The 15,060-nt window shown below is 35.9% G+C and overlaps 1 protein-coding gene across 1 annotated transcript in view; it reads left to right on the forward strand.

Moving 5' to 3' along the window:
- The window catches only part of LOC121316132 (WD repeat containing planar cell polarity effector), a 94,414-nt gene that overhangs the window by 71,733 nt on the left and 7,621 nt on the right, over positions 1-15,060 (forward strand). The window contains exons 14-15 of the mRNA XM_041250935.1: positions 3,356-3,458; positions 14,055-14,217. Of these exons, the coding sequence (XP_041106869.1) occupies positions 3,356-3,458; positions 14,055-14,217 (266 nt within the window). The remainder of the gene's footprint in view (positions 1-3,355; positions 3,459-14,054; positions 14,218-15,060) is intronic.

Here is a 15,060-nt window from a genome sequence, read left to right on the forward strand (position 1 = left end):
GCTTAGTATTGTTTTTATAAGCTATCAGTCCCCTAATTGCTGTGTTTTAGGTGAAAAGATCATTTATAAAAAAAAAAAAAAAAAAACATTATATGGAACCTAAAACACAAACAAATGACCTGAGGCCATTTGTGCTTAAGTCCCTTGATCCATGTTATCACTTTGCTTCTGAAACCTCCCCTTAAAGCTCCCAGAAAGCTGTTCATTTTCCTGGACTTTCCGTAGACTGCACAAAAAAGATAGGGGCAGAATCTGTGTAGATTTGTGCACGTCTTAAACGATTCTAAAAACGTATTACTGGGAACCAGCCTGGCGGAAACAAAGTATAACACAGTGGTTTGGATCTTTTATGACTCGTGTGGCCTCAGCACTACTTTTCGTTTTCTTTCCTTTTTTTTTTTTTTAATGGCTCTGCATCTTTGAACCTTCCTGCCTTTCGAGCGTCGGGGACACTTTTCACTTAAATAGATAGGAACGGTTCCAATCCATTCCCCACTAAGTAGAGCTGCTGAGACCAGAATTGAAAGGTGGAGTCTGTTCTGTGGACCTTGAAAGGACTCAGTGTGTCACTTAGCGGCATGAGAAAGTGACAAATTATGAACGCTTCCACAGCTACTTTTAAAACAACAAAGCAATGGTGAGGACCCCGAGACTTTGACGTTTCACCCCACATTCTGCCCTCCCATTTAATTAGCTACAGAAGGAAAATTAACCTGCCTTTAAAAGTGTTCTGTAAAGCCCCTGCATGTGGCCCGTGTTTTCTAAGATCTTGCCCCACAGTGTCACATGAGGTCAGATGGACAAAACCAATTGTGCTTTCCCCCCAAAGTCTCTCAGCATGCCACCTCTCCACAGCTGATGCAGTTGTTTTCAAAGAAACAATAGGGGGAAAGCCTTTGTTAAGGAAATTCTTTGGTCGGAAGCCTCGTTTGCTGGAGTGTTTTGCATAATGATGACATTCTATAGCTCTAATTACACTTTGATAGTGCTAGATAAATTCATCCAATTAGGTCATTTGCCAGCACTCTACTTGTATGAGGTGTAAAATAAGAATTTTGATTAGAGTCAGAGCCATGCTTTGTTCGTAATCGGTCTTGTTTTTTTTTTTATTGGTTGCATTAAAAAAAAATGTTAAAGAACTGTTGAAACTGCAGATAAGGCAGTGTAATTAAAATTCATAACTTTTAGAAAATGTGATGTATTTGTTGTTTTATAGAGATGAACAATTAATGCTATTAAAAAGCAATAGAATTTTTGTCTGATAAAATGTGTTATAAAACAATTTTTGATGTTCTGTGGCATATGTACTTCAGAAGAATTCGAATGTGTTCTGATTATTACGTCTGCATATTCGAAGGTTAGGTTCTTGGTAGCGATGGCAGAGATGTTTTTTATTACTAAAAAGGAAAGAGACTGTAAAATAATAAGCTTAATGGTATACTTGTGCTCCCTTTTTTATATATAGATTCATATGCACTAAACAAATCAAACGCGATTACTGTACGGTCATATAAAAGATCTCTCTTTTTATGCTTTTTATATCCCTTTTAGGCCCCTTGATCCCTTGTAGCGAGCCTAGTCAACTAAGAGAGACTGGTCTAGGATAAGCAGCAGGCTACCCTTATCCAGTGCATCCACTAATGCTCAAATACCTTTGCTTAATCACCAGGCATTGGTGAGGCTGACAGAAACAGTATCTGTGATCATTCCCCCTTTCTCCTCCACTTACAAAAGGGGTAACAATGCATTTAACCCCATCAATACCAAGCAAGACAAAAGCTGGAATTTAAACTTAACAACCTTTTAATTCAGCAGGTCAAAACTGCCAGCCCACTGCATCTGCTTTACCGTCACTCTTGTCTCTCTCTTTATGTTTTTAAGTAATTAGCAATAAAACATAATTTAAAAAAATAACATTCCAACACTCTTACTCCACATTGTCAGCATTTGACAGCCGGGCAGGCACAGAGCAGTGAGCTCTGGTAGGTCACACTAGACCAGGCAGTAAGAGACACAAGCTCCTCCAGTCACAGCTGCACCCAGTAAAGGTCAAAGGAGTTTGAAGTTTATTCAGAATTTAAACCAAAAATGTACAGCTAGTTAAAGTTTATTCAATATCCTATTATGTGTGTTTTGTATAATCCTCTATTGCGATTTCTGCTTAGATCGGTATTTCCCAGGCTTAACTAATGTCCTTTAAATAGACAAAAAGAATTGACACCCTACACTTAATATAATTCAAGAAAACATGTCAAATACAAGCATTTAGTGAACATCACCCGTGAATTAGTACGACAAAGACAAAAACACACAATTTCTGGTAGTTTAACAAACAATCTTTATAAAAAAAATCTAAAGCGCTTAATCAATTAAGTCTTTGTTCATGACAAAAGTATTGGCGCCCCTGCTTCAGTATTTTGTGTGTCATCCTTTTGCTTGTATTTAACATGTTTTTGATCTTATATTAAGATATTTATGATCTTATATTAAGTGTAGGGTGGCAAAACTTTTGTCTATATATTGAAGTGATGTTGTTTTGAAAATGGCCACTAGGGGTGTTCAGCTGAAATTTCTGACCCTGTCTGCAACTGTGGCAATTGTAAGCTAATAAAGGGAAAAAATAGTAAGTAAGCCTGGTTAATAACGATCTGTGCAGAGGCAGCAATTGAGAATTAAACACACATAACATTATACTAGTGTATAGTGTATAAAATTACATTTTAACAAAATTGAGATAATATAAACTATTTAATGCTGTGGTACAATGTAAGAACAGAGAGTGCATTTTAAACTGTAGTTTTGAATTTTAACAAAATAAATGTTCTACTGCAATATTGCTTATGTACATATTGACAACTTCATCTAAAGCTTAAGTATGTGATGCTGGGATGAAAAATCCAAGGAAAGCCTTGCTTTTTAACAGTTAAAATGGTCTGTTTGAATTAAACATGAAAAAAATGTGCCTGTCATTCAGGTTGTGACAGTTACATTGCTTGTAAAGCCACAGCATTATACTAACATTATTTACATTACTGGCCAAACACTCAGTAAACCACAAACCATCAATAAGAAAGTATTGTACAGTGATCTAAACACCTGCAATCCGTGATAAAAAAAAAAAAGTGCTTTGTGCTTTGTGCTATGAGATTAGAATAGTGGTATCCTTGCACAGTTTTAATTTATGTGATAAAATCACTCAGGGAATGTGACTAAATTAAAGTTTTAGCTGTTTTCATCTGAGCTTTCTGATCTCAACTTCAAACAGATTTTTTTTCTTTCTTTTTTCACAACATGTCATTGTTACAGGCCCCAGATTCATTTTAGATTAATCTGTTATTTTTCCTTGTTTTCAAAGGACATCCATTACTTGGCGCTAGATAAGGGGGAATTGGTGCTGGCTGAAGTAGCGAAGAAAAAGGCTAATGAAATTGATGCAGAATCAATAACTGCTAGAGTCGGTAAGAATGCTGTTAAGAGCTCTTCAAATCGTCCTTTCTTTAAAACATTGCACATGAAGTACTTGTTTTCAGGTGGACTTTAAATTAGTTTCTGGCTGATTTGGCTGCAGTCTAAAAATAATTTTGATTGACTGCAAAGGAGTTTAACCCAAGCAAAACCCCACAAAGGTGGAATATAGAAAGGGTCTGCTTTTTTACAGTTTTCAGGTTCTGTGTCATTTTTTTTCTTTAAAAAAACATATTTCAGTTCTGCACATAAGCATGGAGTATAGGGAAATGGCTATGAACAATAACATATCAGAAACTTTACTTACATTTCACTGTGTTACACTTTTCTTTTAAAAAAAGAAGCCTTACAATACAAAAGTATGCATGCCTGATTTATAATAGCTACACAACATTAATGAAAGAATCTATCGGGCTAATAAATACATTTTATTGGTTTAAACCCTAAAATCAGAACCCCTAAATATACACCATGCTAAATTTTCATGGTCATTGTGCAGTTTGTCATGCGCTTATTCAATTATTTATTTATTTTTTACATATAAATTTAGTAGTCGCCAATTATTTTTATTATTTTCTCCCAATTTAGAATAGCAAATTATTTTTAGGCTCAGCTCACCACTACCACCCCCCGCACTGACTCGGGAGCGGCAAAGACAAACATAGGCTGTCCTCCGAAGCGTGTGGCTTCTTTTCACACTGCAGACTCACAATGCAGCTACCTCAGAGCTACAGAGTCGGAGGACAACGCAGCCCTGGGCAACATACAGGCAAGCACGCAAGCGCCTGGACAAACTACAGGGGTCGCTGGTGTGCGGTGAGCTGAGGACACACTGGTTGACCTAAGCCCTTTTTTATTAGAAATCCCAGACATGTGCCATGCTTTTCTATGTTTTACAATGCTTTGATTGTTTTACCTTCACTTTAAGAAAATCATATTGTATATGCACACAAGCTCACAGGACACACACTGTTTTTATATGTCTGTTTGTATGAAAGCTTGTGACTTGTATAAGGTTGATTTTTACTGTGCATTGGCCTGCCACATAACACAGAAATATACTAAGTATAAACGGTACATTCTTGTTAGCTGCTTAATGATACTTTATAGTTTATGGATTTTCTAAGCGTTTATTGGTGATAAACTAAGGTGGTTGGAACATTATCTTCTTAGCAGGTGTCTACAAACAAAGCAGTTATGTATAGGTGATAAAACATTCATATTTTAATGAAACACAAATATGTTCTTGATCGATGGAAAACACAAGGGGGTGCAATTTATATCCCTGACTAACAGTGCAGCACTTTCCTTACTAAAGTGGATTGCAGGATGGTAACAAGTTTTTTCAACATCAGCTTACATATATTGCCTAGATCAAAGTTCAAATTACCCATCTTAAAGCCTGTTGGGCTAACATTGCAATAAGGGAATCATACTTTTACCGATAGAGGTCTACTTTAATCATTTTACTTGCCATCATTGGAGATTTGCTGATTTGAGGTTTGGTTTTCCCTTTAAAGAAACTGTTTAAAGAAATTCTCTTGTAAAATAATAGCACAATCAAACTTTTCGCTGCAGATGAAAAAATTACATATGAATTGAAAAACAATGGGGGTCTGTTTTAATGATTAAAAGTGCAGCAGATCCTAGAAGCGCTCCCCTAAAAGTTGAAATGTGCTTGGTTGCTGACCTCTTTTCTTAAGTATTTAGATGTGCAAAAAAGCATTTGGTTTCTTGGAATATCATAAAGATTCAAAGTTGTCTAATATATTTTTCTGAATAAATGTAAGTGTTTACTTGATATATGCCATACCTGTATTGAAACCACCATTTACTTCACTCACAATCATATTTTCACATTATATAGGTACTGTCACTATATGGGTATAACTGATATTTTGTGAGTCACTAACTGGAGTATAGATTTGTGCAATTATTTTAACATGTGGATGTCTGATTTGTTTGACAAACTGCTGTGGCGGTTTTGCTTTTAATCAGACCTGTTCAGAAAATGTGCCTTTGCCCAAGCCCTTATTGCTTAATAAGGCCTGTCCTTATTAACAAGAAATGCTCATGTTTTATGTTGAAAGAGAGATAACAATGTGTTGCTAGTTTAATCACGGATTTACAATTACAATCCATTTAGCACAGTTATACTGATGTGTAAAATGAAAAAAATGAAAAGTCTTTCATAAATCATTCAGAAAAAAAATGTTTGTTACGTACACTAATAGAATTATTAAAAGGTATTGGGCTCTATGTTAAGGATATTAACACACTAGCTCTAGGATGATATTATTGGGTTCTATGTTAATAATCTAAAGCATGGCAGATCTTAATACTTTAACTCTGTATTAATCATGCTGGTATCCCTGTCCCCAACAGTGGTGAAATAAGTTTCTGAAAAGTCTGGTACAGTCAGCACTCACATATCACTTCAGTGACGGTTAAACACGTGTGACACATCCTGATTATTTAATTTTTGGCCTCTTGTCCGTTTTTCAGGGAACACAAAAAAGATACAATGTCAAAAATAAATAGCTGAAGGACTGTGTTTTAAAATAAGAAGGCTTCTATTTAGATGTGGTGTAGTTGGTTTTGTTGGTACAGTACTATATTTTCAACAGAAGTATTTTTAATTCAGAACGATATGATTCTGAAAACATCACTTGCCAAAAGAGACGACATGTGGACTGTAATACAGCACATGCTTTTAAATGCGGTTCATATTGTAGCATTGTGTAAAATTCCCCATTAATGAGCCAACAGCAAAATTAAATAAAAATGTTACCCATGCACAGAACAGCATAAAACGTAAAAGGTAATTTAGCAAAAGTTTGAAAAACAACACCAGTATCCAGAATTAAAACAGAATCCAAAGTCAGTCTTCAAAATTGCAGCACACAGTGCTCGATAAAGCTCTAATGTCACTTGCAAATAAAAATAAGCAAAAGCAACTAAAGATCACAGATTAAATTAAGATTAAAAATTAAAATATTCGTAGTGTCTAAAATTGTTTCCTGATTAACTGTTTTACATTACTGTAGCTGGTCCCGTTCGCTTTGTTTTTGCACATTTTTGTCAGGAGAAACTGGAGGAAGCGCTGTGTAACTGCACAATAAAAACAGACTGATTTGGCATGCGAGGGGAAAAAAAAAAAAAAAACGGGCTGTGATAGATAATCAAATAAATTGTAACACTGAAGATATGGGTTTTGTATCAGGAAACTGGTGACGAAGTTGGAAATCGCGTGTTATGGGTAAGTGCATTCATTCGTTACATATATATAATGGGAATTGATGTGTATCTGAGTGTCATATATCTGAGTGCTGACTGTATAGATAGCAGGACTACATTTGACTGTACTTAAAGCCCATTAAGCCCATATGATCTTACCAACAATAAACAAATACATTAAAAGCTAGTATTGTTGTCATACCCATGTACAATAGAGACAAAGTTGCAATATGTTTGGATTCATATAAGCAGGAATCATTATTTATCTTGTGTATATTTTAAATTCTATATTTCTTAAATGTATTATTCAGTTTAAAAAAAAACAAAACAAAAAAAACAATAAAAATATTAGTTGGTGCAGTGGATCAGTGACCGAGGCTTCCACCAGTAGAGGCCTGGCTTTGAATTAAGGGTTAGGTGACAAAGGAAATGTGTTTGATTGTCTCAATGCAGCCGTCAGTGGAAGATTATGACAACATACATTTGGGTGCAATTGGCTCTAGACAGGCACTTGTCTCAAAAATAGAGGTACTAGATTAGATAGGAAAGAACACTGAACTGCACCTCACTCCCCTACCAGTGAAATCCCTCAAGGGCAGGGTTGAGGCAATGGAGCTCTCATTGCCTCTGCTTGTACTACTGTATGCCTGTTATGCGGATCAAAAGGGAGGACTGCTAAAGAACCACCTTTCATGAGGATAGAAAAACAGTAGAGTAGAAGATTTTACATTGATGCAAGGAAAAATGTATTTTAAAGGGTAAAGTGTATTTGATTTTCTGGGGAGAACGCCACACAAGCTTTAGTTTTAAAATTATGTCCTTCATGAATTTCACATTGTGTTCTTAGTAATTTACCTTGAGCGCTGCAGAACCTTGCATTTTGTGAAAGAATGTATCAACACTGGCGTTGCCTATTTGAGTATACTTTATGGTTCTATTGTACTGTCTGGCAATTACTTAGTGGAAGAAACTGCCAGAATGTTTCCCATAGACTAGTTTTCAACATTACACCAAGGCTTTCACGCAAAAAATATATTTCAGCATTTAAATCAAAAGCCCTTTCCTGAAAGAATCCACATTTTGACATAGAAGAAGGATGTCAAATTCTGCAGAATGAAAAATCAAATGTACTGGAGAATATTTGAATAATATTCAATCACGGGAGGTTAATGAATGAATGTCAAGATGTCAAACCACTGCCTGTCAGAATGAATATGTTAACGCTGGGCTAAACATTAGATGTTATGACAGCTGGTTTATTAATGTAGGTATTATTGACCAAACAAAAATGTAAATGAAGCGTATTAACTACATAATTTTGTAGTACCTAACTGAATAAGCTTGGAAAACATTATTGTACTTGTTTTTTGTTTGTAATTCACCAGTAATTAGCATGTTTTGATGGGCAGCCGGTAAAAGCAGCACTTTATCAAATTGTGACTTAACTCTGCAAGCCCTTTCCTATCCAAGATACTGTTCCAACCAGGTATTACATATTTGATAAAACAGGTTAAAGTCTGTTTTAAATGTAGGACATGACTGGAACAAGATTGTGTATGGGAATGGGAGTAAGCAATGGCTGCCCTTGTTTTAATGATACAGACCACTCACTTTGAGTTAGCGCTGTCACATTTAATGCACAGCTGTATTCTAGGATTCTCTCAATCAGCACTATGATTTTTCATTTCATGTGTAGAATCCATTCATTTACAGATGCCGTTGCCCTTACAAGATGGCCCCAGGCCATTAAGTGTTCAGTTAAAATGTGAAAGGGCTTGAGGCAAGGGTTTCCCAGCGATGATGTCAGCCTTTGCCTGTGAATCATTCCATTTGAAAGTGCAAAGAGAAGTGCAGCTAGTGTGGCTTGTTAACCTCATGATCCTTGGAAAGTTAGAGTATGTCAGTTTACCAAAAGTAACTTTTATCTCCTGTGTCACCTTAGTAAATCAGAGATGAAAAATCTTAGCTGATTGGTGGTTTTCTGCTTTTACTCACTCCCCCTGGGCTATTGATGCGATCAATGCAGATCCGGAGGGAAAAATTTTTCGGTGGCTTTTTAAAATTATTATTATTATTATTATTATTATTATTATTATCTTTCGTGAGTTTTGTATTTTTTTTTTTTTTTTTTTTTTTTTACATAACAAAAACAAAAACTGAAAAAGGTGGCACAGTTTATGAAGGCGGTTGTTTGTACATTACGTACCCCACTGGTGGCTGTCTTGGCAAGTTGCTATGTCATTGGTCCACAAACAAGTACTCTGAATAAACTGTGACAATGCCAGTTCAAGACGTCACAGTGTAACGTGGCGACCGCTTTGGAACCTTGTTTCCTTCCACGACCTCTTTTTTAACTATATATATATATATATATATATATATATATATATATATATATATATATATATATATATATATATACTTGGTGGTGGGGGGGGGGGGGGGGGGGGGGGGGGGTTGATCGTGTTTGGGGGGGGGCATTGTTGACAAAGCCTGCAGACCCCCACTCTCCTGGAATAATAGATAAATTAGGCATGTATAGCTCACCTGCAAACCGTGAGCACCGGATCTGACTTTATTAGAAATGCTTTCCTGTTAAAAATATAGCAATGGTACACTTGCGTCTTATACAACAATAGCTAAGTCCGCATTTTTTTTTATTGGTCCGCATGCGTACCACTTATGTGAACCCCCGATTATGAATAAAGAGGGTACAAGGCGTTGCAAAGCCATATTCTCTGCAGAAAACATGTAGACGTAATAAATACTCATCGCAGTATCTACAGCCTGTTGTCTGCTTTTTCTTTGTGACCTGATGTTGATGGAGACAAACATGATGATCCAGCGAATTATAAAATACACCCCATGTTTAAACAAGAATCTTTTGAAAAGCAAAAAGTTGCCAGACATTTGATTCCCATAGAAGTGAAAAATCAAGGTCATTTAAAACTTTTTTTTTTTAATTAACTGAACGACATAAGCAATTAGTGTTTGTTTTTTATTTGCACTATGTTCTTACATTTTTTTTCCTATGGTAACATAAAATGTAGCAGAAAATGTCAACGTTGTGCTTAAAATAAACATTTACAATATAAAATGCATAGTATTACAAATAAGCCCAAATCAGTGGATGATTAGCTCAAGTTCAAGAGCTCTTGCCATGTGTGTGTCCGCACTGAAAGTATTGTGTTGGCTTCTTTTGTAGGTTCAGCGTTTAGATCTTCTTCTTCTTCTTCTTCTTATTATTATTAGTCATAGTAGTCGTATTTGTTATTATTAAAGCTTAAAAAACAGGAGGGAAAGGAAGGTGCCACAAAAATATAAATTAACAAAAACAATTGAAAGTGTACATAGTTCTGTTTTGACCTTCAACAATTAAAAGGGAGTGACTTTCTGATGTAAACAAGTTGGGCCAAATGTCCAAATATTCGAACAAATATTTTTTTACCTGTATTCGGATACAAAAATCAGATGCTTGTATTCGCTACAAATGACAAAAAGAACTTTCACTTATTTACAGCCTCATCAGAATTAGCGCGACCATTTTTAAGAACTGGCAAATGAAAAGGCGCTCCGTGTGATATGTGAGATTTAATATAGTGCGTGCGTGGCTAAATGTGTGAACTTGCCTCGCGCACTGAATGCATGCCTGCCACGGGGCTCCCCTCGCTCCTAACCTGTGCTAAGTACAGACGGAGATTGGAGTAAACATACCGGCCATGACTTTTGCAGACTTTAAGGTTTCCTGACCTCAGTGGGTTTAACAGTAGAGTTTTGAGCAAAATACGGGAGAAAAACTGCCGGGAGGTGTCCGATAGAAGGGTCCAAAATACAGGAGACTCGTATTAACAGGTCTGCAATACCTCCTTCTTGAAAAATGTTGTGTAGGGATTTTTATATAGACTGTGTATCAAGGCTCGAAGTTAACAGATATATTTGGTAGCATTTTGCTACCCAAAACTCTTAATTTGCTACTAGTTTTTTATGCAGTAGCATTTCTGATACCTTACGCTGCAGTATATGCCCGACCCTGAGTGAACACGTACATAATTACTGGTGTTAGTTAACATGAATATTATTAGTATTTCATTAAGCAGGAAACCATTGCTAATAGAGGTTTGTACCGCCCCCATGTAGATACGTGCGATGCACACAATGCAGTTTATGAAAAAAATACAGACAAAAGACAAGGAATTAATTGCATTCGTTCCATTACTTCGTCGAGCACAAGGTGGTTTCAATAAATACTTTCTGATTTAAATGTAGGTATACTATGTGATAGTTTGAGTTATTCAGGCTGTTTAAAACAGGAATGTAATAAACGAGGACCAAAACGGTGAGTTTTTTTTCTCCTTCACTTTACATCGCCATTTCCACTGTTTACTGTGAAGAAACGGCAATGGCATGGAATGAAAAAAAAGGAAATAAATAATACATACAATGCGTTGTCAAGTTGATGTAATATTTATTTCGCGAATAAACAAAACCACGTTTAACTTGAACTGCTATTTGGCATCCTTTGTTTTGTAGTTAATTCAAGGGGGTAAAGTAAGCCCTATACAAGTTATTCTTTACTCTTGGGATATTTCCCTATTTTTTAACGTGTTACATACTGTGATACTGCGATATAGTGGTTGTTATTACTTTTTGAAAAACGAACGAATATTCGAACAAATATTTAAACTATAGCGAATATCCAAACATGAAAATCTTGTGTTGGTCCCAGCACCACCTCAAACCACCAAAGCACCCCACCCTCAACAAAACAGTTACAGGATAAGGACAGCAGAGTCCTCCTTCAATAGGATATTCAATAAACACACAAATAAAGCAATAATAGAAGAATTGTAAGAAAATGGATCTTTATAAAAACCTGCACATATGCGTTAATATCTCAAATGATCTCCTTTTGGGGGTGGGCTGTCAAATCTTTATTAGGGGTGCACCGATAAGATTTTCTAGGCTGATACCGATAGCCGATGATGATCTGCCGTTATCGGCCTATACCGATAGGATACTAATATAGAGAGTGCTGATAAGCTATTCCAGACTACTGTACAAGAACAATAATAGTAAAAATGTCGTTTACATGTATTAATAACAATGAACGGGCAACAAATACAAGAGTAACGTAGTATGCTTGATTGAAATTTATTCTGTATACATTTGTTTTACAAGACAAAATTAAGACATTCGTACTACAGAATTAAAACGCTTCATTGTATTATTTAAAACAAAAATGATATAAAAATTAAATTTCCAATTGCAAAATTCGGTCAAATTTAACAAAAGACAGCAAAATAATAAATTTTTACTTCAAAATACACACGCAACTAATGCAGATTAGGCAAGATAAACAATAAGGTAATATTAAATTACTTGTATAATAGTTAATAATAATAATAATAAATAATAATAATAATAATAATAATAATAATAATAATGGGCATCACACTGAGTACAGTTCATCGTTGGATTTATAGCATCAAGTCTGCATGGAAGATTTTTCCTATAAAAAGCAACATTTCTGCTTTTTATTACAAAATCCTGTTCCTCTTCTCACTCACAACATGTGAAGCAGCACTAAATAAACGTTCGCTGTCAACACTGTTGCAAGGCACAGAAAGAAACTTTTTTGAAGCTTCGGCCAAAGTTGGAAAATGGCATTCATTCTTTTTTCAGTATTGGAGTTTTTCAGATTTTCTTGGAAGAGTTGGCTCACTCAGATGAGCCTGGGTCTGTAGCACTACACTGTTGCACCTACCTACTGAAATAATAAATGCTGTGCTGGGGGAAAAAAGCAAATTTATATATTGGTGGACACTATCAGTAAAAAATAACCGATTGTGTTTTTTTTTTCCCTTATCGTTGCATGCCGATAAGCTACCGATTATCAGTGCACCCCTAATATTTATAGATTTGACTACCAGTATAATAGTTTTCTTTTTATTTCTTTTGAAATCCCAAACTGATTACCACTGTGATATTACAAAACAAAATCACATTTTAATTCAACAGTGTGAGACACAAATGCTTTTGAAAAACACGCACGGCAGCAAATAAGTAACTTCTCCTTTCAGATTTTTTGCGTGCTCGAGAATTTTCCCAGGGAAACTTTTAAATGACAGTTGTTGAAAGGTTTCTTCATTATCATTGTCTTTTGAGTGATACCCAGAGGGTGTTGTTGAAACTGACAGAGCACTTCAATTTGATTCTCGCTTTTGGACTTGCAAAAAATTGTGAGGAACTGTTTGTTGTAGGTTTTTGTTTTGGTTGAATGTAATTAATGTCACTAACTCACAAATCCTTACTAAATTCAAGTGTTTGTATCATCAAGTGATCTATGATGAACACTGGAACATACAGAGAGATAGCAAGATGACAACTTCTTTCACTAGATAGGCTTTTCATGAAAAGTATTTACACGAGAAAACTGGTTTGCTTATGGCACTACTGACACCATAAAGTAAAAAATAGCTGTGCAGAAAGTGTTTCAATATATCAGCCTTTCATCAGGAATTTTTCTTTGTTTTTCAATATACTGTGTTAGTACATTGACTGGTTTTATTGTGGTCTGGTTTGTGAGTTTCACTAAAATGAGTCTTTCTTCAGAATATGAAATGGTAACCCTTAACCTTAACCCTAAACCCTTATTTTTAAAGCATGGAGGCTGCAGTGCTTCACAGTGCACAGTACTCAAGGAAATCACTTTTAAATGTCTTTCTGACAACTGTGTTTGATTTAGAAAGATACACTGTTGTTATGTGTAATACAGAGTAAGCAGGGCTCTGTGATCACATTTAGCCACAAGGAATATCCCAGAGATGCTTGTTGCGTTACCAGTGTTGCCTCCAGGCTGTTTGCTGTGCATTAAAGTGGAAAATCTTTATTTCCTTGCTATATGCAGCGCATGCTTCACATCCTGGGATTCAGAATGAGCTTCTAGAGTTATGTACATTTGGCACAGGTAACTTGTGCATGTAGGGTTAAAAAGAAGCTAAGGATTGGATGGGTGTGGGGACTGAACAGCTACACCATCCCCCAAAAAGGTGGTTCTCCAGGGCAGGCTTGAGGTATGCTCATGGGACACTTTGGAGAAGATCATATTGTTAGTGATTGTGCTGTTCCTGCTCTGCCGACAAATAGTAAGGATTGTACGCCCTTTCATGAGTGCCAAAATGAATCCTTTAAAATAAACAATATAAATAAATAAATAATAGAATATGAGCTAGGGGCCTAGTTATTTTTCTTTCTTTTTTTATGAGGTATGTTTTCAGATAAGTATGCATTCAAGATTCAGTTTACTAAAATAAAAATATTAAACTGCACACTTTTATTTATTTTTGGGACAGAAGCACAGGACTCCCTGGATGGAGGAGGGTCACTGAAGGGAGGTGCCCATGACCAGTCTCCTCAAACAGATAGATTTAAGGACACCTTGCCTCCTCCTGGCTCAATCAGCAGAAGCAGCCGTCTGTCCCGTTACACATCTACTCTGAGCAGTCCCCGCTTCAGGTGGGTAATGCCAACCAGAACTCAGTCCTTCAGCATTGTAAATGCAAGCATTGTAAAGGCAAGCATGTACAGTAGCGTATTATGTTTTAAATTGTGTTGTGTAAGAGTACTTCAGAGCAGCCAGTGTATTCCTTGTTCAGATCTGTTTTTCTTCCTCTTTGGACCCACTGGTAATAGTGTGCTTTTACTTTTCTAATTGCATGCCCTTTTCTATTGTTGTTATATGCTGCCTTTGTCTTTTTCTCCTTTAACTGCTGCACTGGTTATAGTGGGAGCTTCAAAACTAAATGGGAGCTGAAACCAAGTAGTGCAAGCAGGTGTTCAAATAATTGTTTCCCTGAACCCCTTCAGTGAAGGGCTTTTGGTTAGCCCTTGTAGTACAAAAAACAACACATTAAATAAGTCACCTTTTGTACCAGGAACCGAAGGCCATGACATATTAAAGAGGTCCTTGGCTGAGTCTCTATTCTTTCGTTAGAGCTCATTCAGAGAAAACCAGGCTAGCACCTGTGGCTAAGTAGTTTGAATCTTTAATAATGAAACATTTTATCATAGCTGTAATAGCTGCAAATGTTTCATGAGCTGGGAGTTGTTCCTGATACTGTGCTTACTGTGCACTTTAAAAATACAATTGCACTAGCACATTAGGAAAATTGAATCAAATGCGGATATTTCTATAATTCTTGTTAAGGGTCCACAATAGATATACCGATACATCATCCATGCCTTATTTTATGCAGTGAAACTACATTTTCTTAAACATTACTTTCTGTGGATTGCGTCTCAAATTTATGTTTATTTTTGTCTTAACAAACTGAATAAAGTGGGTTATCTCCAAAAAAA

This window comes from Polyodon spathula, chromosome 5 (genome assembly GCF_017654505.1).
Source record: "Polyodon spathula isolate WHYD16114869_AA chromosome 5, ASM1765450v1, whole genome shotgun sequence".
Taxonomy (NCBI): domain Eukaryota; kingdom Metazoa; phylum Chordata; class Actinopteri; order Acipenseriformes; family Polyodontidae; genus Polyodon; species Polyodon spathula.